Source organism: Amphibalanus amphitrite, unplaced genomic scaffold, assembly GCF_019059575.1.
Source record: "Amphibalanus amphitrite isolate SeventyFive unplaced genomic scaffold, NRLGWU_Aamphi_draft 000677F_arrow, whole genome shotgun sequence".
Classification (NCBI taxonomy): domain Eukaryota; kingdom Metazoa; phylum Arthropoda; class Thecostraca; order Balanomorpha; family Balanidae; genus Amphibalanus; species Amphibalanus amphitrite.
This window is the reverse complement of record NW_024882171.1, coordinates 335,588-359,928: the sequence shown is the minus strand read 5'-3', so window position 1 is coordinate 359,928 and position 24,341 is coordinate 335,588. Positions and strand designations below refer to the sequence as shown.

The 24,341-nt window shown below is 47.3% G+C and overlaps 1 protein-coding gene and 1 non-coding gene across 2 annotated transcripts; both read left to right on the top strand.

The window, feature by feature from the left end:
- Positions 1-390: 390 nt before the first annotated feature.
- Positions 391-17,013, top strand: LOC122364439 (lysophosphatidylserine lipase ABHD12-like). Its single transcript, XM_043334800.1, has 7 exons — positions 391-501; positions 8,384-8,487; positions 9,261-9,379; positions 12,543-12,648; positions 13,925-14,133; positions 14,762-14,894; positions 16,884-17,013. The coding sequence occupies exons 2-7, from the start codon at positions 8,429-8,431 to the stop codon at positions 17,011-17,013; spliced, it is 756 nt and encodes a 251-aa protein (XP_043190735.1). The 5' UTR covers positions 391-501; positions 8,384-8,428.
- On the top strand, positions 13,187-13,268 carry Trnas-aga. Its single transcript has one exon. It is a non-coding gene; the product is annotated as a tRNA-Ser (tRNA).
- Positions 17,014-24,341: the final 7,328 nt, after the last annotated feature.

Genomic DNA, 24,341 nt, shown 5'->3' with positions numbered 1-24,341 from the left:
CTAAGAATCATTGATTCCTTCAAGGGTTGACCGAGATATCGCTCGCCGAAAACAGGCCATTTAACATGTGAACCCTATGGGCTGGTAGGAAATGTATATACGCCGTGGAGCAGCAGTGCTACCAACTAACTTCGGCGTTGACCTTTTTGAGGTCACCAAGGTCTTTTGAGGTCACCATATTCAAAACGAATAATGAAATTGCATACGCTGATTCGACTGGTGTTTTTTTTTTTTTTTGCGATCGGCTCAGTTGTTCCTGAGTTATAGAATAGCTGCAAGGGTAGCGGTCGAATAGTGTTGTCCTCATTTTTAACATCCTTGATTTTTCTGAGACAGTAATAGTGTAGGTGCGGCGAGGGCTGGCGCTGTGGAAAATTCCCGTTGTGTATTGTTGACAGAGGTCCCCCTAGTCTGTAGAGAGGTCACTTTGCGTTTTTTTAATATTTCTAAGAAGCTTTGGTATTCTACATTGGCATTGGTATTTGTCAAGGCCGTATTCAGGTGATGTATGAATGGGAAGTTCTCTTTTTTGCTTTGACGTTTGTCACAGTCTGCTTATCTATCTCAATCTAGTAAACGCATGCTGAAATTGAATCAGAGTGCATTTCAATTTATGCTGTAAGTAGCAGACATGTGCATGGATCCGAGTGATGAATCTATGATCTCAGTGGATCTCGAAACAAAGTACAGGTTGGGATCTATGATCCCACCGGATCTGGCGTGAAAAATACATCTTGGATCTATGATCTCATATGATCTGACGATAAATTAAGAACATGGATCTATGATCTGAGTGGATCCCACCATGCACCACATTTGAAACTATGTTTTAAAGGGTTTCTATGCCAAAAAGTAACACAAAACTATGGATTATGACGTCCGATCACATAAAATCACTAAAACAGAACGTTTGTGAGTTGAAACAAGTGCTTTTTTGGGATATATGTGTTGACAAAAAATAAGTGAGGATCTATGATCTCACTGGATCTGAAGCAAAAAATGAGACTCGGATCTGTGATCCCTACGGATCCCTTGATAAAATGCAGAGCTGGATCTATGATCCCGTCGGATCCGAGATCAGGATCCGTGGGATCAGATCCCAGATCCATTTTCTGGGATCCATGCACATGTCTGGTAAGTAGGTCAACATTAATTAAATAAGTTCAGTGTGGGATTGACGAGGAAAATATTACTTAACCCTCGCCCTGGCAGGGCATTTTTCATAACACGGCCTGGCAGGGGGGGTCGATGCGACCCCCCCTCGCGATTGGCTCCTATGGCACCTAGAAACACCAAATTTGGTAGGTAGGTGGGCCCCCTGGAGTTCTCGCCCCTGTGCAAATTTGGTTGCTCTAGGTCAATATTTAGGGGGGTTTTGGGGGGTATAAATGTAAAAATTTCGCTAAAAACAGGTCAAAAGTTTTTCGCTTATAACTTTTGATCTAATTAAGATAGAGCAAAAAGAAAAGCACCAGTGAACTCAGCACGTCAAGGCGCGTCGAATGATATACTTTTTAGCTTGCTTAAGTGTACTTAAAGTTTTTCTTAAATTTTAAGTAAACATTAATAAATTAAGTTCAAGTTCACCAAATTGCATCATATCGCATATCATTCGATTCGGCTGATCACCAGGAACACAATGATACCATTTTTTAAGCTCTAGCGTCATTATGTGCCAAGTTATTGGCAAAAACGTCATTTGACCTCAGTTGACCTCATTTGACCTGACCCATGGATAAGTACACCAAACAAAGAAGCACCAAGTGACCTGCTGTTAAGTACTGTGGTTTCAAAGCACAAAAAAGATAGAACGAAGCGGATATCTCCAGTATTTTCCGAATTTAGTATTTTCCCATAGGCTTAACATTACGACGTAATGACCTCTAACTGACCTCAGGTCAGTGACCTCGAAAAACCCGAACGATATGTTATACAACTCGGTGAACTTAGCACATCCTGAAAGTTTGAAGGAAATCAGTCCAAAACTGTGAGTTGGACAGGTGCAAAAAGAAAATTGAAATTTGACCATGACCTTGTACCGGTTTTTCTGACCTGGTGACCTGACCCAAGGTCACCCGGACCTGAAATTTTCAGGTCATATGTAAAAAGGTTGCCCCATAGGCTGTGCCAAATTTGGCGGCGCTGCGCGCCGCCGTTTTTACGCTATCTGCGAAAAACCTTAGGGGGGGGGGGTCGCATCGACCCCCCCCCCCCCCTGCCAGGGCGAGGGTTAAAAAATCAAGCAATAGAGTATTATCTATATTGTTCTATTATGCACTGTTTGCCGGGGGCTCTGTTTATTAACCTTCGCCCCAGTGTGTGTGTGTGGGGGGGGGGGGGCATATGTTATGTTAAATAAAGCGCCACTTGCTGTACATCAATTTTGGACAATGTGTGAAATTTTTGACCCCAGGTCATATCAGGTCACTGGTCAGGTCACCAGGTCCAGACTGGAAAAAATACACGTTACGCCGAATATGTCCGACGTAGTGGCGGGATTGCGCCGAAAATTTCAGCGCACGTCCGGCGTACCTTCGCATGCGCCGAATTCAGCGCATGGCGGCGGACGAATTTTTCGGCGCATTATTTATTGGCGAAAGACGGTCACCGAATTTATGCGGTATGCTGGTCAATTTAGCAGCAGATTCACCCGACGGGCGGCTCTGGAGAGGTTGCGGGACGAGACTTCCCCGCCCCGGTCGTCGGGTGCTCGAACTGGCGAGCCTCCCTGAGTCTACTCAGCGGAGGAACGGCCGCCCAGGTGAGGCCTCAACCTTCTGCGTAGAGATACCTAGGTATGGAAAACCTTGAACGTCGCCTAGCGTCGTAAAGCAATAGCAAAGGGTTCCTGTCCACTGCGGTATCGAGGGGAATGAGAGCGCGGACGACCTGGCAAAACTGGCGGCCGCCCTGCCCTCAAACGCCCGATCGCTGACCAGGGCGGTTCATTGTGCGGCCTCGCATCAGTGGCGCGACAACTGCTCAGAATCACTATTCAAGCCACTCCTCGGGAGCACGCCGCCGCTCCCTATCCCCGGAGAGGAACGAGAGGATGCCATTTCGGTGCACCAGCTGAGGACGGGCCACCGGGGCCGCTCGCTCCAGTACGGCACCGAATCGGCTGTCTCCACTCCGCCGCGTGCCAGCAGTGCCCAGACAAGTGGTGGCCGCTCCGTTGCCTGGCCCTCGCAGGCTCTCGCCGAGGTATTGGGTTTACGTGGAAATAAAAACTCATTAGGACGCTCAAACATGAGAGAGAGAGTACAAAGCTCCGAAACACTCTGTCTGGTTGATATAATCTTGATCAGTTGATGTGCACATGTGCTTTATATGACAAGGGCTTAATTTTCGCACAAATTGAATTATAGGCACCTAATTTTTGGCGCAAATCACACAGAAATTTCGGTGCAAAATCGCTTGCGCCGAATTTCGGCGCAAGATGGTCTCACAGGCGTCCGGCGTAGTGTATGGATGTTTTCCAGTCTGGCACCAGGTCAAGTTAACTGACCAAGCCTAAAAAATTGCAATCATGTCCAGCCTGCAGTGTTTGTCAGAGAGGTTCTAAACTTGGTGGATTGCATGATGTTATGGGCACCTACAATTTGTATATCATTTTTTTTTATATCTGTGACCTAAGGTCAGGCCAGTGGCGTAACCTTTCCATTATACAGGGTGGAAAGTAATTACGCGAACATGTATTTTCTTACAATTTCGCCCGTCAGTGGAGATTTTGTATGAGCGCGGGCTGTTATGGAACATGACTGGTCGTGTTTGTTGTCGCCTCATCTAACAAAAGTGACCTTACTTTGAAAAATGACTTGAAAGGTCTACAACACCTCTCGGCTTCGAGTGGTGCTGACGCCATACGCTGCTCAAGACCAAAATAGGCAAAGAGCTCAATTTGAAGTTGCCAGGGAAAGCGTTTGTGATTATTTTGGCTGGATTGGTGCGGAAGGGACTCGGAACGGTCTCGGCACCAGCATTACTCAATTACACCTTTGGTTGAAGCATAATAAAACTTAAGAGGACTTAAAAAGCAAAGCCGTTGGCGGCAGTAAAACCTCGGCGAATTCAGGCGCCGAATGGGTGGTCACCATTTCCGCGACCAAACGACAACAGTCGACCCGAAAACAGGCGAAATGGTTTACTTTGGCCGGGTACCCGATCTAAGATATCACGATTCATGCATAAATCCGTGAAAATTCGAAAATCAAGCCGTACAAACAATCGAGATGGCCAAAATTCATGAATTAACAGCAGGATTGTCAATTTAAGTTTTCTAAAGACCGCCACACCTGAACAGAGGAGGACAGGCAGCTGGCTTTGTGGTTGGGTGAGACATCTTCGAAGCTATTTCATCCGTCAAACCTGCAGAACAACGCGTTGGGGGCTGCTGATGCGTCCGACGTCCCGCCCGTCCCAACCTTCAAACATCCGGCAAAGGAACACACATCAGCGTGTTATGAGCGCCCGGATGGTGTCAGAATTGCATGTAGTGACCAACAAGGCCACCAAAAATAAAGTATACAACTAGTGGAACATCCTTCCAGACGAGTCTCTTTATCTAATCCATCAATGCACCAAAAGGGGCAAAATGATTGAGCGCACTTTTGTGCCCGACGCAAAGAAACTCTTCTTCATGATTGATAAAGTCCTTCCTCTCACGGCCAAAAAGACGCAAGACTGGTGCTTTGAGAACCCGTTCTTCTTCTGGGCATATAATGGTCAATCTGGGAATAGCCCAGACCTCAATTTGATCAAAAATATCCAGGCGACTCTTCAGGAGAGCGTCTAAGAGCTGCTAGTAGCCACCAACATCGATTGCCTCACCAGACAGCTCCAGGAGGCGTGGACTAAGCTTTGGCCAACAGTGCTTGACATGCTCATGTCAATTATGCCTGAACGCCTTTGTCAGTGTATCGCACCTAAATAGGAATATATGAAAAGATGAAATTTTCATGTTACCGCCGCTTTTTCCATTGTTATAAGACGAAAAAGTATGTTCGCGTAATTACTTTCCACCCTTTAAGTCCATGGAGATTGGAGAAAAATGAAAATGCCTCTAGATCTGTGAATACGCATAGGAACAGTCCAAATATTTCAGAATCACAAGTATTTGGACCACCTGTTATGACCAAGGTGTCTTTTTTGCTGATAGCATCTAAAAAGGTCATCTGAGGTCATGTGAGGCTACAAACAGACCTTTTGCCAATAACTCAATTGGAACGAGATAGAATGCTGGGGATGGCTCCATTGTGTTTGTCTTGTCGAGACGCATCAAATGATATGCAACATGACCTATTTGGGTCACCACGTGTCATGTGACCTTGACCCGAGGTCAAATTTTGACCTTGACCTTTCCAGGTAAAAATATTTTTTGAAGCGACTGAAGGGGAGAAACATGATAGTGCAATAGCTAATTCTTGATCTATGCTGGTCAGGCATCGGTAGGATTGTGATTGCAGGATTGCAAAATCCTGATTGCATTCCTTTTTGGTGGATTGCACCTGGATTTGAAATCCATTCCAAAAAAACAGGATTTGATTGCGGATTGGATTGCAACATACTTCCAATTTTTGCAATCCAATCCGGATTGTGTTTGATTAGTGCTTTGAAATGGTTTGTTACGATTGAAAATTATGAGATCGGCTTCATCGGCTTAAAGGGACTATCCCACCTTTAACATGGGGTTTGAGTTGAGATAGCCAAGTTTGCGGCGAGGTTCAGAAACCACTATCTATCTAGGTTGCAACCCCCGCGGCCTCTTGGCGTTGAAGAAATTCGTTCCCTTCATTTGAAAATGGGCCTTGTACAAGGCCCTATCTTCAACATGGGTCGACCGTTAGTGTGACGTCACCTCGTTTAGTCATTCTGATTTAAATGGGTTTGTTCGTTGAAAAATCGCTTAAAACTTGGTCTGAACTTTGTTGTGGTGCCTACAGAGTAAAAAGAATCAGCTTTATGACAGTAATGTGGCCTGGGGAAGGAGGTAATTTTGGGCTGTGACGTCACATATTTGAAAGTTTGTGTTTGGAATATGGGAAGCCTAAGATGTTTAACGAAAAATAAATGCCAGAACCGTGTTCCTGGTCATCCAATCTATAAAGTCGGGCACAATTATACTGGTTTTAACAACATTTTAGAAGGTGGGATAGTCCCTTTAATGTACTTTGCTATCAAGGGCTTTACATCGAAACTTGAAATAATTTAAACGCTTTTAATTTAAACGCTCAAAATAATATACGCTGATGAACGTATTATATAGATACGTTATTTTGCCCTTCCTAGATACGTTAGTATTATAGGAAGGGCAAAATAATGTATTTGAGGGCGAGTTTCAAAAATATAAAACACTGGTTGGGTAAAGGTTTAAATGTGGGGGTGTTTGAGGCAAAAAAATATTTCCCATAAAATACCTGTGCCTTAGATAGGAATTACTCGCAAGACTAGGTACTAGAAATGGGAGATTTGGGGATGGAGGCACGGCCCTATGCCCCCCTCCCTCCCCCAGATCCACTAGTGCACATATAATACAACAGGATTGCAAAAAAGGATTGCGGATTTGATCACAATCCAAGTGAAAAAAGGGGATTGCGGGTAGGAATGCAATCCACTTCGGCACTTGGAATGTGGATTGGGAATGCAATCCTTTCAAAAAGGATTTTTCCGATGCCTGATGCTGGTTCAAAAGTTATTCATGAAAAAAACCTTTATCCAAAAACAGCTATTTTGACAATATTTGACCTATGGAGGCTTAACCGTTGACCTGAGATCAATTTTGATGATGACCTTATCAAAAGAAGAGTTCAAAAGCTATCGATTGTTTTCCATGTGTTTTTCTAGCTATCATAGTTCCTGAGATAACGGCATGTTTTCTGACAAATATAATGACATTTGGCAAATTTTGACCTTTGATGACCTCTGGTGACCCCAATATTGGTCTAAGATGAAAAATGACCGAAATGCTTTCAAACGTACGCATTGAGAGCTATCAACTGATTTTTACCGCGTCTCTCCTAGCCCTCCTAGCCCTCTTAGGCGCAGGTTAACTTGTTGCACAAGCTCCAATATTTACAACTCGATTTTGTAATGGGGCAGTGGACACTGGACAGTTCTGGATACCTGATCAGGATAGTTCTAATGCTAGAGATAAGCCTATCAAAGCTCAACGTGACCAGTATGATTTATTTTAGGCAAGCACCGTTTCCAACAATAGTTTTGTTACTTGTTCCTTTAGTTCTACAAAATGAGACAATCATTCTTTCTTTCCTCTACATAAAATGTAAGGGAAGTGCTGCACCTTTTTGACCAAAATGCACCCCAAAGTCATCATATGAATTTTGTGAATTTTGCACATTGCTGAGACAGACACACACCACAAACATTACTTTAACAGCCGATACAGCCAACCACCCAACTGAATCTACCGAGGTTGGTTTGTTTTGTCAGAAGCAAGTCCTTTCGGCCTGTGAAGGCTGTTACAGAGCTATGGGTTGATAACATGGTGTGGAGAGGTTGGACTGTGCGGAACACCGAGATGGTGCACCGCAGTGGCGGAGGACCGCTCGGGCCGGGGGGACGGGGCACGGGAGCACGGGAGAGCCCCGTTTTGACAGCCCGCTCTCTCGCTCAAACGGTCTTCCTGGAGAGGGCATAGTCCAAACGAGGGCTTGTCATAACCACTGGTTGTCTGGTAGGGGTGACCGCCTGACTGAACAAGGTACATAGTGTTACGTGTTACTCATGTGAGAGGATGCAGCTTGCAGTTTGATTGGGAGTGGACCGAGTGATGTAGGTACTAAGGATGGTCACCGAGGAAACGGAAAGGTTATCCATCTCGACCTCATTTTTTCTGCTAGACCCCGTTAGAGCTGTCACAGCTTATTCATATTGGCAGAAGAGTTAATTTGTCATGTCTTTCACTGATTGACTCATGACAAATATTTACTCGAGCATGCAATGTTTATAGTACATGAGATACATATGGAAGGCAGAAATGATACCACTTCTATTGCCGAGTTGATTCGCTCCAAGTTCGAGGCGACACCGTCCTACAATCATCAGACGACTGTCTAATCCAGCCAGTCAGTCGGGTGCCTTTTCTTTGTGCTTTTTGCTCTTTCGCTCAATTGCCGTCTTCCGCTCAATGCCACATGTTTCGGACCCCCGATGGTCGCTCGACCCAGCTGTGAAGTGTGGCTGTACCGTACAGTTCCGAGTAGTGAGGCTGTTGGCCGCAACCGGCGTAGCTCCTCCTCCCTTCCTGCGGGGGGGGGGGGGGTCGACGCCCGACGGCTGCGTCAGTCGGTGGCCAGCAGTCCTTGTTTTCGTACGCTCGGGCAGCGACGGGGCCCGGCTGACTCTGTCTCTTCTTTCCAGACAGGCTCTTTCAAACAAGTCAGACAGGCGGTTACTGTGAGCGAACACCATGATAAAGCGTGCGGTGTACCTGATCATACTGGTGCTGATTCATCTGGTGTATGGCGTGTAAGTAGCCGTGGGATAAGGGACTGGTGCCGGACGGGGTGTGGTGACGTCTGGGGATGGCTGTGGCTATGCTGACGGTGGGCTGTTGTTGCAGTTGTTGCTAGTGGATAGTGGATTAGTATGTAGCTACTAGCTATGGTGTTTGCAAAGTCGAAATTATTTCGTGCAAGACAAATGATATTGAAATCATCGCTATGACTACATACTATCGTAGACGTCTCTGGGACATTTTTGACGGTAGGGCTTTATTATTTGCCTAACCCCACCAGCTGACTGGCTTCTTTATTGGTGCTGGCTCTCAGTGCATGTAGTGTGTACCGTTAATTTCCTGCTCCGTTCCTGCTTTGCTGCTCGATCTCTGTGGCTTGTTTCAGCCTTTTTACCGCCATTTCCTCTCCAGTGCCTGTTATCACACATTTCCGCGTCCATGTTCGGTACGCTGTGCTCGTGACAGCACGCTGCTGGGGGAACTAACTGTCTGGGTGGGTGCCCAATGCTCAGGCTGTTCGCCGTTAGCGATATACGTAAATTGAAATTTCCTTTTTGCCCTGATTTCGTTTTGCGAGTCATCTCATTTGCTCGCGTCGATTTCGCCAATCCACATTTGAACTCTTCTGTCCCACATAACCTCTGCATAATTGACCCTTTGTGAACCCTGTCCCACTCGAACTGACCTCTTTCTGACCCGATGTGAACCTCTGACCTGCGTGTGTGACCCCGTCGCCTCTCTGACCCCATGTGGACTCTGTCTGACCTGCGTATGACCCCGGCAGGACATGGCTCTCGCTGCTGAAGCTCAGCCTGGGCATCATACTGGTGTTTTACATCGCAGTGCCGCTCATCTACCACTTTTGTCCGACCGTTCCGCGCCACCTGGTCTTCCTGCCCTTCTGTGAGTAGTAATGGTTGATAGGAGGGCTCGTCCTGCCTTTCCTTGAGTGGAACTCAAGGAGAGGTGTCTTTCCTGCCAGGAAGTGGGTCTGATTGCCTCTCTGTAAGTAGTACTAGCGTAGAGGGGTCTTTGTCTCCAATTGGCCCTTCCTGACCTTATGTGTAAGTGGTCCTGGGTGAGAAACAGCTTTCCTGCGCTCTGGGGATAGCACGTAAGGAAAGGGGATCTTCATCCCCTTCTGGGAGTGAAAGGGCATTGAGAGGGGATCTTGCTGTCATCCTTTAGCGCTGGTAGCGTGTAAAGCAGCGTGGAAGGTCGCTAACAAATGTCCTAGCACGACCCTTGCTTCCGGTAATGTGAATGAGCAACAAGCTGAACCAGACTCGCGCTGTCACACCATAAGTATCAAATGGTTATCTTTTATTTACTTTTGTGTCAACGTTTGCAGGCAATCGTTTGTTCTGAACGGGATCCGAGTACTCAGCTCAGGCTCAGGCTATCCTTGTTTGACCTCAGAGGGATAACAGTTGTGTTTGGGATTGTCCATAAACAAATACACCGGGCCGGGGCTGTTTTGGAAGCGTTTAGGCTCAATTTATAAACAGTAACACACTTCCTTATCTTGTTAACCCGCGCCCTGCTGGGGGGGTGTTTGAACACCCCCCCTTGTGGTTTTTCGCGAATATCTCAAAAACGGCGGCGCTCCGCGCCGCCGTTTTTGGTACACCTTATCATACATCAATTCTACACATGTTGTGAAAATTTCAGACCAAGGTCATTCAAGGTCAGGTCACCAGGTCACTTGAAGTGACCTCACCTCATAAAAAGTTTCAATGTCTGTCAGAGCTACACCGAGTGACTGATCGCTTTGAAACTTTCAGCGATTGCTGAGAGCAATAGCATGTACAAAATGTATATCTCAGAATTTTGATATCGATGACCTAAGGTCAGGTCAATTTTGCGACCTCCCCATTATAAGTCAATGGGAGAAAATTGAAATGCGCCTCTTTTGGACAAAAGACATTATAAACACTCCCAAACACCGAACTACAAGTGGTTTAGACACACTGAACATGAAAATGGTGTCCGTGACCCTTGTTTATGCCCTGAGGTCATCTTAGGTCACGAATGGTATCTAACAGTTTTTCGCAAATAACTTTTGATAGAGGCATGCTAGAGCGATGAAAACGCCTTAGATGTGTTTAGCTCGACCATACGGATCGACTGATATGCAACATGACCCTTTCCGGTCAGGTCATGACCTTGACCTAAGGTCAAATTTTCAAGTTGACCTTTCAAGGTCAACTTATAGTTCATTCGATGCGTCTTGACGAGAGGAACACAATGCCGGTAAAATTAGGCTCGTACAGGGCTTGGGTCAAAAGTTATTGCAGAAAAACTGTTTCCGAAAAAATCGGCTATTTTTGCAGTTTTTGCCCCCTGCAGGCAAAACCGTTGACGTTAGGTCAAATCTGAGAGAATTATTCAGAAAGGGCTTTAATAGGGCTATCGAATGCGTTTTTCCGCGGCGCTGTAGCTCTATTGGTTCTCGAGTTATGCGTTGGCTTCTTGGAAATTTTCGACATTCGACCTGGAAATCGGCGAAATTTTGCCTTCAATGACCTCTGGTGACCTGACCTTTGACCTGACCAAAAAATTGACCGAAGTGATTTCGTCATTATTTTTGACGCTCTTTCGAACGCCCCTTTCCGCGTATCGCTACGTGGCCCAGGAGCCGAGTTACAAGGGGGGGTGTTCAAACACCCCCCCCCCCCCAGCAGGGCGTGGAAATCCAGGACCCCCAGCCGGGCGCGGGTTAACACCATTGGCTCGTGGAGCCCATATAGGATATAGGAGCTGGGTTGTTGGACTGAATTAAGTTTTATCATATCAGATGCTACCGTGCGATGCCTTCTTCCTAATGCAACAGCTGACCGTGTGGGTACATTGTTGTCTGCATTATGCATCTTTGATCCTGGCATACACACGGCAATATTAAGGTAATTTCATGCCACAGGCATGCACCCTCGGGTCCGCTTTAACCAACCGCTCGACCCCTGCGCCGTGTCATGGTGTGGGTATTGATCGCGGCGGGGTGCAGTGAGTCATGTGACTGAGAGCAGACGGCGTCAGACGCGTCCGGACTGCGGCCACTGTGCCGTGAATAGCAGTCAGTGACTCAGTTGTATCAGATGGTCAGTTTGTAGGTCAGAGGGCAGTGGACTGAACGAGTGACGTATCTCTCGAACTGCTGCGGTCGAGCAGAATCGGGGGAACGCTTATGATGTCAAATTGTTTACTGAAAGTGATGAATTGCAGTTTGCTCAATTCAACTAACAAGGTACACGACGTGGCTCCTCTGTCTTGGCGACCACATGCCTTAATTAGAAATAGAACTTGGTACAGGTCTTCTGATACGATGAGGCTGGCCTTCAACAGGTAGAAAGCAACTGTTGACCTTTGCATCCAGAATATAACGCGGTATCATTTTCAATGCGTTTCCTGCAATCACAACTGCTCACAACGCTGATACAGGTGACCTTGGTGCAGTCTCTGTGACCCAGTGCAGACTGGTTTTTGATTCACCTTTTTTGGATCGATTCAATCATTGATTCATTTGATTTTTGTTTGATTCAATCACCGTTTGATTCATTCAAAAAAATTGTTGAATCGATTCCTTTTGATTCAGAGAATCAAAAAACAATAAAAGGAATGATTCACGTTTGATTCAGCCAATTTTTTTTGAATGATTTTTTTTTATTCAATTAAAAAATAAAATATACAAAATATCATGGATAGTATTGTATTTGTTGTGTTCTTTTTGTTGTCATGTAATGGCAGTAGTGTTAATATTTGTTGATAATGAACTATGTTCGTTCACTTCAATTTTTTTAAAGTTCATGAATCATTAATTTTTTGATTCAATCAACCCTGATTCCCAATGCGTTTGATTCAATCATGGCTTGTGAATCTAACAATCCTGACGGTGAATCAAACCTTTTTGATTCAACAAATTTTGTTTGATTCAATCCAATCGATTCAATCACAGATTAATCAAACACCAGTCTGACCCAGTGACAGTCCGTAGACCCCCTATGTCCCATGACACCGCTATACCGTATGCCATTAACCCTCCCCTCTCACCCCGCCCCCCTATCCACAGTGCGATGGCCGCGGGGCATCAGTTTCACCCAGCCGGAGCTGTCGGGCCTGCGGGCGGCGCGCAACTTTTACGTCACGACCTCGGATGGCGTGCGCCTGGGCGTCTGGTGAGTCACGCGTCACGTGCGGTGACGGACGGGCCGCACCGTCACGGTGTATGGTCACGAGACTGCACGGGGCCAAGGGGGGGGGGTGACTCATCCTGCCACATGCTCTGAAGTGGGGAAGCGAGGTGAAGAGGTGTGAATGTGTAGGGGTACTGGGTACAGGTGACAAAACAGAAAGCAGATCTTGTCGTGCAGTGAGCTTTCATTCACTGTAATCTGATACTTCCGGAATATGTTCAAGTATGAAGGAATGCTTATTGCTTACTTCAGTAAGCTTTCAATGCATACCTATTTATCAGCTTTGCTTTGGCCTTTGGGCATATGCCTGAAATACCACAAAACATCTGACACATCCGGTGGTTGAGTTGAGTCGTCTGACTACAAACAAACCGTCTGCTGAATGAGGGTGAATTGAAAAGATAAATGGTGACGCCTCTTGTGCCATTAGATATCACCTTCCGACAGGGTGACTCACCAAAGAGCGGATTATCGCGCACCTTTCCATTTTATACTTGTTTTGCGAGCTGTCAGGTACCGAGCGGTCGTGGCCGAGTGGTTAAGGCGTCTGACTAGAAATCAGATTCCCTCTGGGAGCGTAGGTTCGAGTCCTACCGACCGCGGTACGTTTTCGTTCTGCGCTCTGGGTAGTGGTGAAAAAGCTATGCGAATGGACGTTCACTTCGAAAAGACACCCCGACCAACGCGACAACGAAATATATCGAAATTCCACTCCTTTTCCTAGCCATTGCCCTTAGAAACTCCCTCAGAATTCTGGCTGTTTCAGCTCACCAACCTACTAAGCAGATACCGGCCCCGATCAGGAGCTATCACATCAAACTCCCGAACTTAGGTAGAGCGCCACAGTCCACCTTATGCCGATTCCGGCCCGGCCGTTGCACTGAGCTGGGTCTGTCTGGGGTCGTCAAACCGTAGACTGCGGCCGTCGGTCCACCCTCTGACGGGTCAGATCGATATGCTGTATCGATCGCAAGGTGTGGCTAGGTGGGTTGAGCGCATGACTGGGGTCGTTAAGGCATCGGTATAGGAGCTGTTGGTTTTAGTGGCCTTTTGATATAGGTGCTAAGCTGCATGTGTTGTCCACAACACAGGCGCCGCTTAATGAGAGTGCAATTCTGATACATGTAACTAATGCCGAATTATATTCAAGGTCGGAACTGAAACGCTAAATACGGTATATATTGATCGAGGTGCTGGCGAATTTACCTGCTAGGTCAACACCTAATTGACGCATCTCTCTCCTTTCCCTTCCCCTCAGGCACATTTTGCCCGAGCAGGAGATCGACCGCGTGTCTAACGGAGACGGGGAGCCGGACAGCACGGTCTTCGAGTCGCGTCTGTCCTCCGGGGCGCCCATCATCTTCTATAACCACGGCAACTCGGGCTCCCGCGCCGGACCACACCGCGTCGAGCTGTACAAGGTGCTGCGCAAGATCGGATACCACGTGGTCTGCTTCGACTATCGCAGTAAGATGATGGGGAGGAGGGAGGGAGAGGGGAAGAGTGATGAAGGGAGGGATGGGAAGAGGGATAGGAAGAAGGATGGAGGCAATAGGGAGGTCAGGAGGGGGGGGGGGCGGCGACGGTACGGGAATTATGGAGGAAGGGAGAAGGGGGAGAGATAGCGTTATGCTGTGATATTCTAGATTGGTATCGTTTTTTTCTGACCGCCCTCATCCCTTCCGTGGCATTCCTCCATGCCCTGACCTACCCACGCCGTCCACCCCCTGACCGCCTCTTTCAGACCCCATGACGGTACTTGTTTCTTTCCTGTATTGGTTATCAGTCCTTCCTTAACCTCCATCCCCTCTCACCGTCCATGTATCGTCCCTCTGTCCCTCTTTCTGTCCCCCAGGCTACGCCGACTCGTCCCAGGTGATACCCAGTGAGACGGGGGTCATCCCTCAGTCTAACCGCCCCCGTCCCCCCCCCCGTCCCCAGGCTACGCCGACTCGTCCCAGGTGATACCTAGTGAGACGAGGGTCCCCCCTCAGTCTACCCCCCCCCCCTGTTCCCAGGCTACGCCGACTCGTCCCAGGTGATACCCAGTGAGAGGGGGGTCCCCCCTCAGTCTAACCTCCCCCCCTCCCTTCAGGCTACGCCGACTCGTCCCAGGTGATACCTAGTGAAACGGGCGTCGTCTCGGACAGCAGGTTCATGTACAAGTGGCTGCGACAGCGTGCCGGCCGCTCGCCCATCATCGTGTGGGGACACTCACTTGGCACCGGGTTAGTGGAAGGGATGGGAGGTGTGTGAGCGCATGCATGTCATACAACACATAAAAACACTTAATTGAATACAAATTATGTTTATCATGGTAAATTATGTTTTGGGGGGAAGGTTAGGAGGCAACGTCTCCTTTGCAGCGTAACTTCATGACCAACACGCGGGCTATTATTTTACAGTGTGACCTCAAGACTGACCTACCATCTTTTGACCACTGTTAGATCACATGATGATCCATTTCTTTCACGCTTGACAGTGTGCTCTCACTAGAGATGTCAACTTCCAACCATACCAATACCAACTTCTTGGTATACCGATACCAAACCGATACCAACTTGGTATTTGGTATTTCAAGGCGAACGCATTTGGTATTTTGTTGGTTTTATGAATCCTCTCTAATGTAAAAGAGGCTGATAATTTGGTAAAAGTTGGACGTATTTCCCTCATATTAACAAGTCGGTTCGGTTTCGGTATCACGATTTTCCGTAATTGACATCACTAGCTCTCACACATGACTTATATTTATAGGGTAGTGTGGGGTAATTTGAACATATTTTTACGTCTTCTCCGTTGTACCAAATTCCAGTTCAACCCTGGATGAAGAAAAACTGCTTCAGTAGCACAAGTGTCACTTGCTTTCACCATGCAAGCCTCATTTTTGGACGAGCCGAGCATACCTTGAATAGCATAGCCTCACTTCTCCACCAAGTCATGGTGTGTTCAAATTGCCCCACCGTGGGGTAATTTGAACATACTGCCTTTACCTGTCATACAAACGATAGTCTCGCCAGCACCGATGTTGTTTGACCCATAAACAAATAGGCAGAACAATTCTAAACATACCTTCACTTGAAAAATCAACACAACAGCAAAAATAACAGTTGCAGAGTATCAATATCTGCACGCTGCACACCGGTCAGTTGACAGAATTCGCCCCTCTTCAATTAACAGAACGTCTATCATTTTTGTTCGATAAAAACTCTCCCAACCGTACTACATTTGTTAAAGTGGTGCCAATGGAAACCTGGACATTTGTAGTTCTGATTTTGTCCAATGTCCAATTCGGAATTGGTTGGACAAAGGTAGCAGACTGGACAACATTGGACGATGGCTTGCTACACTTCAGCGCTTTTTATAAAGTAATCGTGCATAGCATTGAATGGCGAATGGACAGCTTGTTAAGCTCTCAATATAATGAACACTTTTCGGCTGGTAAAATTACATGATAAGCAATATAAATGACGGTTTTGAGTGTTGATAGCTGCATAATTTTCGGACATATTTGGACAAATAGTTGACTTTAACATTTTTGGACGGAAAATCAACAAAAATGCCGGACATTAGACGGATATTAGACGTAAATTTTCTAAACTGGCATCACTTATCTGCTACTGCCTTGGGTCGAAAATATTGGCAAAAAAAAAAACTGGGAGCGTTGTTTTTTCGGAGCTATCCCTGTCTTCATTCAAATTCTCACACTATGTTCAAATTACCCTACGCTAAAAGATATTTTGCCATTTTTAAAAACAGGGTTCAAAAGCCAAATTTCTTGGATTGAAGGCACTGATTAGGTCATTATACAACAAAAGCCGTTGCGTATTAGGCGCTAGCAATGCAAGATTTTGCGCTGCAATGAAGTTGCAATGACGTGTTGTTAGGCGTTTTTCCTTGCGAAATTGATTTTTTACACTGTGCGTCAACATCTTCATTCCCTGAAACTTCAAACCCCGTTCATATGATAGCCCTTTTAGTTACGATAATTTCTCTCATTGGTCTTATTGTCATGCCACTTATGGATTTTCCGTGATTTTCTGTTATTCACACTATGTTCAAATTGCCCCACATGTTCAAATTATCCCACCCTACCCTACTGTTTGACCTCACACATTGTTCAGGTCTTTGTTGCAGTGTCATGCCTTCCTATTACAGTGTGACCTCACATAATGGCGCTCTATCACAGTGTGACCCCACAATGGCTCCTGTTTTCGCAGTGTGACCTCCCACATGGTGGCTGACCTGTGTCTGGAGGGTGACCGTCCGACGGCGCTGGTCCTGGAGTCGCCCTTCAACAACATCCAGGAGGAGGTCAGACTGCACAAACTGGCCTCGGTGAGTGAATGAGAGAGAGAGAGAGAGAGAGGGAGAGAGAGAGAGAGATAGAGAGAAAGAGAGAGAGAGAGAGAGAGAGAGAGAGCGAGGAGGAGAAGAGAGACGAGAGAGAGATAAGAAGAGGAGAGAGAGAGAGAGAGAGAGGAGAGAGAGAGAGAGAGAGAGAGAGAGAGAGAGAGAGGAGAGAGAGAGGAGAGAGAGAGAGAGAGGAGAGAGAGAGAAGAGAGGAGAGATAGAGAGAGAGAGATGAAAAATACTGCTTGAACACATTATCTCTCAACACATTCATACATATTGGGCTAAGCTGGAATGATCTTTGATATCTTAGAATATTTACTATATGGCAAGGCAATCAAACGTGCAGACTGCATCGTTCATATACCTACCATCTGACGCAGTAGGGATGAGTGGCGGCGCCACTGACAATACGAGACAATGGTGGATGCCTTTTTTGTGTCTTATTTGTTTACATTAGCGTCGTTCTATAACCGGAACAACAAATGGACTGCTTTTGGCCTCGGCTTCCGATCTTTGATATTCCGAGAACACGGAGCAAAGGTCGTAGGTAAGCGATTCTTGAACCAGCGATCTAAATGTATGTTCCTGATATTGACATACTGATAGTAAAGGGACGCTGACATTTCGTGTCGATGTATTTCCTCATGCATGCAAACACTTTCGGACAGGAACTTAACAGACACTGCTTAGTGCTTAATAATCGCAAGCTTATTGCTTATTTTGGCAGGCGTTTGGTGGCGATGAGAAGTAATGGTGAAGGCCGCTGGTGTCTTCGGGTTCAGTTCTGGCTGGAGCATTTTAATGCTTACTTTTATGCTAAGAAGTTAACACTCTTCATATAAAAGCGATTTAGTCACTGGTCCAGGATTGCTACTGTCGTCACCGTGAGTCGATTTCTGCAACACCCACTTGCTCTCATGTCGATTGCACTCATGAATGAACTCTCCACCGTGAGTCAACACAACTCTCCTCTCGCTTTGACTAATATCATCATCGGAACAAAATGGCGGTCCGTTTTGAAATACTTTTCTCTTACGGACCAGCATCCCTCTGCACCTAACAGTCTCTGCTCTGAAGTCTGAACCACCCCGCCCTGTCGTCGCCGTGTGTAAGCCGCCGAACTCACTACTCGTGGCCATCTGGATCCGAAGGCTTGGTCCGGCCGGCCGGTCCGAATCAAAAGGTTGCCTCGGAAGGTCAAAAGGTCACCCGAGCCGAGAATAGCGGTCGACCGGGGCCACTGCCGGCACGACATGAAGCCCCCGGTTTTACCATTTCACCGCGTGTTGTTGGCTAAATCTGGGGATGCAAATCATTTTTATGCACGTTATGGGTGATGTTCAGGGCTCGTCAGGGATTCCCGGTGACAGATCATCCCGAATGCCATTAAAAGGCTACTAGCAATTACACAACACATTTCTAATGAAAAGCTTCAACTAGCAAATCCTATGAGGATATGTGTACATTAGACTGAGTTTGGTAAATGTTATTGCAAAAACAAATAAATAAATAAATGACAAATTAGTGCCATTAACGCATAGATTTAGATATCAGTGAAGTAAACACAATTCGAAAACTTCAGTCAGTTCAGTTAGCTATTCACTCGAATATCCCTCCCCTTGTGATTATTTCAAATTAATTGCTACGTCGGTTCTGACTTTTCTCACCATGCCATCGCGTCTGTTACGATGCTGGAATTGGCCGTTGGGTCGGCGCTCACAATGGGCAGTCAAATGAGCGCTGGCGGCTAGCTAAGGCGCGACTGGTGGGGTTGTGTCCGAAATGAGTGGGCCTTCCTCGCTGGTCAGGCGGTGACTGGTGCCGCCAGACCCTTCCGCCGCCAGCCGCCAGTAGCGCTGAGCAGGCGAGCTATAAAAGGCGGACGGCCGGCCCGCCCCCCCCCCCCCCCACCGGACAGCCTTCCCCCTGCGACCCCACACACGGCTCGGCAACTGAGATGAACGGTGGAATATTTCAGAAGAGCTGGACCACTACTCCTGGCGTAGGTAGTATTCGTAGTGCATTTGAACGTTATATTACCAGCGTCGTGGTAGGACTCTCCACTTGAGCTTTTATGATTCGGAAGCGAAGCAGTCTCCCCGCGGCGTTTGATTTGTCAGCTGAATGGCTTCTGCGACATTTCTGAAATAATGACGTGGAAAGAGCAATCTCCCTGAAAACCCGACCAAATGGCTGGACTGTCTAGCTGAATAACCGTTCGAACATTCTGGTATGGCTATTAGTATTAGTAAAACACGCCCGATGAAAATATGGAATATAATGGAAATTATCGTCAGTGGTTTGGATTGTCTGCCTCGCTGCTTAGGGCTGGTTCTCTGACAAATAGACAAGTGACAATTCTGATGGAAGCATTAGGCAATTCTAATGTACAATCATATCCATTGATTGTGCATGATTTCAATCCGTATCCATTTCCATTATCGTAGGAATATCTAAACCCCCCAACTGATGACGCTATCACCATCTATCACCTTAGATTTACACCGGCACCATAACCTTATCGTACCGATTCGACGTCTAGATGTCAGTGTCACACGCTGGGGGCACTGTCACCTGTCCAGCCGGGTGTCATATCGCGATAGATTGGGCGTGTCATGTCCTAGCGGTGGCGACCGCGTGGCACGACACCCCGACAAGGCGCCACGTTTTCTGGCACTAATTTCCCCTCAGTCTCGCGTGCTTGCGTCTTCGTTTCCGACATTTGGCTGTCAGATCCCCACTCTCTGTCATTGACACCGGTTTGGGAGACGACAGACACCCGTCGATATCAATTTTTAAGAACAGGTTAAAAAATATGTTATTCCTCATTTGCATATCAAACAAATTAATTTGTTTATCCCAACATAATAACCATGTTGGTAAGAACAGGGCCCCAGAAGCTCCGCATTGAACGGGAGCTCAATCATGCCCATAGTTCAAGACAGCGCAAAGAACGGCCGTGTGGAGCTCATGCATCATCCGGCTACTTTCGAGTATGCTCCCAAGCACTGATCAATACTACTCGTAGATTCAGCAACTTACATGACATTGAATCCTGTCTGGTCATCCGTGCACAACCTGAGCCCGGACGGGGGGGGGGGGGGGCAGGAACTGCCATGGGGACGGACTGAGTCGACCTGGCCTGGGTCATAGTATCGCGTGTCTCAAGTCAGGATGACATGACCTGGGCTGGCGCCGTATTTATCACGGAGAGCCGGCCCACATCGGGGGCGAAGAGGCGTACAACCAGTTTTGCGCTTCTTACGATGGCAGTACTTCTTTTAAAGCGAGCACTCAGAACTTTGTGCTACACAAACAGTCATCGTGATCTTATGATACCCACAACCTACATACCAACTGTTCTAACGATGTGTACGAATGATCGTGTGCCTGTATTTTACCCATGCCTACTTGTTTTTATGCTAATTGACATGCGTTGATGAAAAGCCGCGAAGGCGGATTAACGTGAATAAATGAACTTGAACTTGACCTGACCTAACCTGACGCGACCGTGGCATCGATCTGGTTCTCCCGGCCCCGGCCAACTGACCTGGCCTCAGCGCTCCACCATCCCAGTCTGACCTGACCTGACCCAGGCCGCAGGAGGCTGAGCCGGGTCGCCGGCAGCCCAGCTTGGGGTGGGGGCCGTCCTCGCCCCATGGCTCCCCGCACCGATAGATTTCTGGCTGCCCAGCCACGAGACGCTGCCAAACAGAAGCGCCGCTGTGGTGGCCAGTGCCAGCGGCCGGTCGGGCGACAACGCCCCTCCCTCGACACCCCCCCCCCCTCCCCCAGTGGGTGCGCATCTCTCACACTCCCCAACAGTGCCGCCCACGCAGGCTCCGCGGCCGCCGACAGTGCTGCCTGGGGCAGTCGTTTAACAACTTTGGCTCTCTGGATTAAATTTAGATCGCGGTCTGGATAATTATTCCAAGTATTTCTATATTTATACCAATGTCGTCAGCAGCTGCTCGCTCCCATCAGCCTCGGCGCTGACTCGAGCTGAGTCGCAGCGAACAAGATATCTTTGATACACCGCTGCAACGAAGAAATGCGTCTTCGCGGTAAACAACAATGCCTCTTCGGTTCCATCAATAAATGACCACGGCCTTGCTTCGTTTGCGTGGCTGCCTTGTCATGAAACCTCATTAGGGACAGCCACCTGGGCACGGAAGGCCAAGTGGTCAGCCGAGGGCCGTTTTAATTACGCCCGAGGCAGACCCACTAGCCGCGCTCCGGCCGGCCCGTCGGTCATTTGGCATCGTGCCAACTCGCGGTCGTAAGTAACCGATGACGTCATTGTTACTTGGGCAACAGGTCGAACCGTGATTGTCGAGAATGGGAGGAGCGGCGGCTGGTACGCCAAAATAACAACACAGATTACTGTAAGTGAAAGCCCTCCTATGCGGACAAACAGATAAATCATGAACGTACATGATGCCTCTTTGAGTCGTTTCTCTAACATAAACGTGGTTATTCACCGTTTATGCCTGACAAATATGTTACCCTCTATCACGTAACTATGTCATATGCTGCATGGCTCGTGCTGTATAGGGGAAGTTGGGGCAATGCCGGAGTTGGGGCAAAGCCGAAATTCGAGATATTTCGAAAACCGTAAGACATGGATGCCACCTGTCAGTGATGCTCTGAGGCTTAAGTGACTACAATTATCGCATGTTTGTTACGAGTCGTCATTCGGAATACTTCGGCTGTGAGGGCGCCAAGAGCGTTTTCAAGGTACGCGTTCCTTGTACTACATGCGCCTTTGAAGCTGCATTTCTTACTCATTATCCTACCGTTTGTCTGGCCAATTCGGTCAAGTAATCTTCAGCATGTCTTTGCATAAGTGTGCTGCCTATTTGAAATTTATACGGCACGTTGAAAAGTTATGGGCCTGCAAATGAAAGTATGGCTGGCTGGGGTAATGCCGAAAACGTGCAATTACGCACGTTAAAGCACGCTACGTGGACTTTACTGCTGTAGAATAGCAACGCGAATTTTTAGTCACACAAATTACACTTTCAACCGACACAACGGCCTGTTACCTATAAGGAATTATTTACCTGGCATTTTCTTATTATATCACACAATTATAACTTCCAGTGTGCACCAAGCGTCCTCAAGCTCTTAAAACGCGTGTCAGCTTTGATAAACTCTGGATAAAGTTTGAGATAAAGTGGCAAAACATCAATGTCGGCATTTCCCGTAGATCATTTCTCCCATTTTCGGCTTTCCCCGCAGTCCGGGGCAACGCCGAAAAAAATCACTTCTTTGATATTTTTAGTTTGTGCGCTTAACGGTATGCGAATTCAACAAATGCGCCTGGTATGTTTGAAAGGCAAAAGACTGGCCTCTCGAATGACGCCAACAAGAATAGCTTATGTTGTCTACCTTGCGTGCTACGGGCGTCAGAAAAAAAGTATTCGGCGTTCCCCCAACTTCCCCTACAGCACCTCTATCATTTAACCCTCCTCGCTATTCACCAAAAATGCTGTTAGGAAGTCAATCAGCGTGCTCGTTCTCGACGAACGTTTATATGTTTGAGCTGCGCGGCGCAGAGAGGAGGCCTCCTCTGGTAAACAGAATGCCCTCAAAGCCACCGCATTGTCTGCGGCTAGCGCTGAAGCGCAGCACTGCAGAAGTTTGATTGTGGTAAACATTTGGCCGCTAGTTCCACAAAGGGAAACGTTTGTTTTTGCGTCGATGCCCAAACATCGGCTCAGTTCGGCCCTAGAACGGCCGTGTAACTGGAGCAGCTGCGGCGGTCCACCGTCGTTCGCAGCCGTCCACCGTGGACGACGGTGGACGGATGGCGCTAAACTGGGCGGTGGACGGTTATGGACAGAAGACGGCGGGTGTTAACACGCGCACTGCAGGGGGGGTTGTTTTCACCCCCCCCTGTGGTTTTTCGCAAATTGCGAGAAAACGGCGGCGCGTAGCGCCGCCAAATTTTGCATACCTGTTCTCACAACTTTTGCACACCTTGAGTAAAAATTTTGACCCCAGGTGACCTATGGTCAGGTCACCAGGTCAAGTCAAGTGACCCTACCTCGAAACGTAAATTTCGAAGTTTGCAATCCCACCAAGCCCACAGTTGTTGAGATATGATCTTGAAACCCACAGGAAATAGTAAAGTCATCACGAGCTACAACTTGTTTATCTCGGAATTTTTATATCGATGACCTAAGGTCAGGTCATTTTTGCGACCGGCCCATTATAAGTCAATGGGAGAAATTTCAACTTACTCTGAATGCCATCCTATGACTTCAATACGCTCAGGATCATAGTATTACAGGTCCCTGTTGGTGATTTCACCGAAACATATCACTTATGACCTTTGGAAGGTGATCTCCAGGTCATCTTAGGTCACCTGAGGTCACCAGCGGTTTTTCTTCAATAACTTGAGATTGAGTAGAGATAGAGACTCCGTTCGACGTTTATCGTGTTTTTCTCGTCAATGCGGATCGAATGATATGCAACATGACCTATTTCGGTCAGGTCATGACCTTGACCTGAGGTCAAATTTTCAACTTGACCTTTCGAGGTCATATTATATATCATTCGATGCGCCTTGACGAGCTAAGAACGATGGCGTTCGAATCGATCCTCTGTCTTGTGTGCAAGACAATTTATTCAAGAAAAACTACCGCGAAATTCCTGTTGTGAAAATCGTAACATTTTGTCTTCGGTGACCTCTGGTGACCTCGTTTTTGACCTGACCCAAAAATGATCTTAGTATTTCTTGTCGATCTCATCTTAACCTATCCAACGCCGTTTACCGCTTGTCGCTACGTTGCGCCGTTTTCGAGATCTCAGGGGGGGTTGTTTTCAACCCCCCCCCCCCCTGCAGTTCGTGTTCGGCTCAGACCCGCTGCAGTGCGCGTGTTAAATGGTAGGTTGGTGGTGGTTACTGTGTCGAAACTGGTGAACGGTGGCTGTGATGACAACCGTGCTTGAATTTAAAAAATAAAAAAATGTTGAAATCTGCACTGAACTTCAATTGAGTTAAAATAATAATCCAGGCTGTGATATATTTCGGATTCTCTCTTTAGGCGGCCGACGCCAGGCCCCACCGTTTTAACTCGTCGTCCCAATGGACCCCCAGCGGCCGGTCACCGCCCGCCGACCCAATATCATCCCGCCGAAGATTGTCCCTATAAAACTGCATATCCATACGGACGGGAGTCATCCACAGACAAATGGTATTCAGTAGGTCGTCAGAGCATAAAACAGGCCCTAAACTGGAGACGTATGGCGTCAGTCCAGCCCACCGACCCCGCTCGGTCAGAGTAACTATAGGGGCAGTCGCGTCATTCTGAACT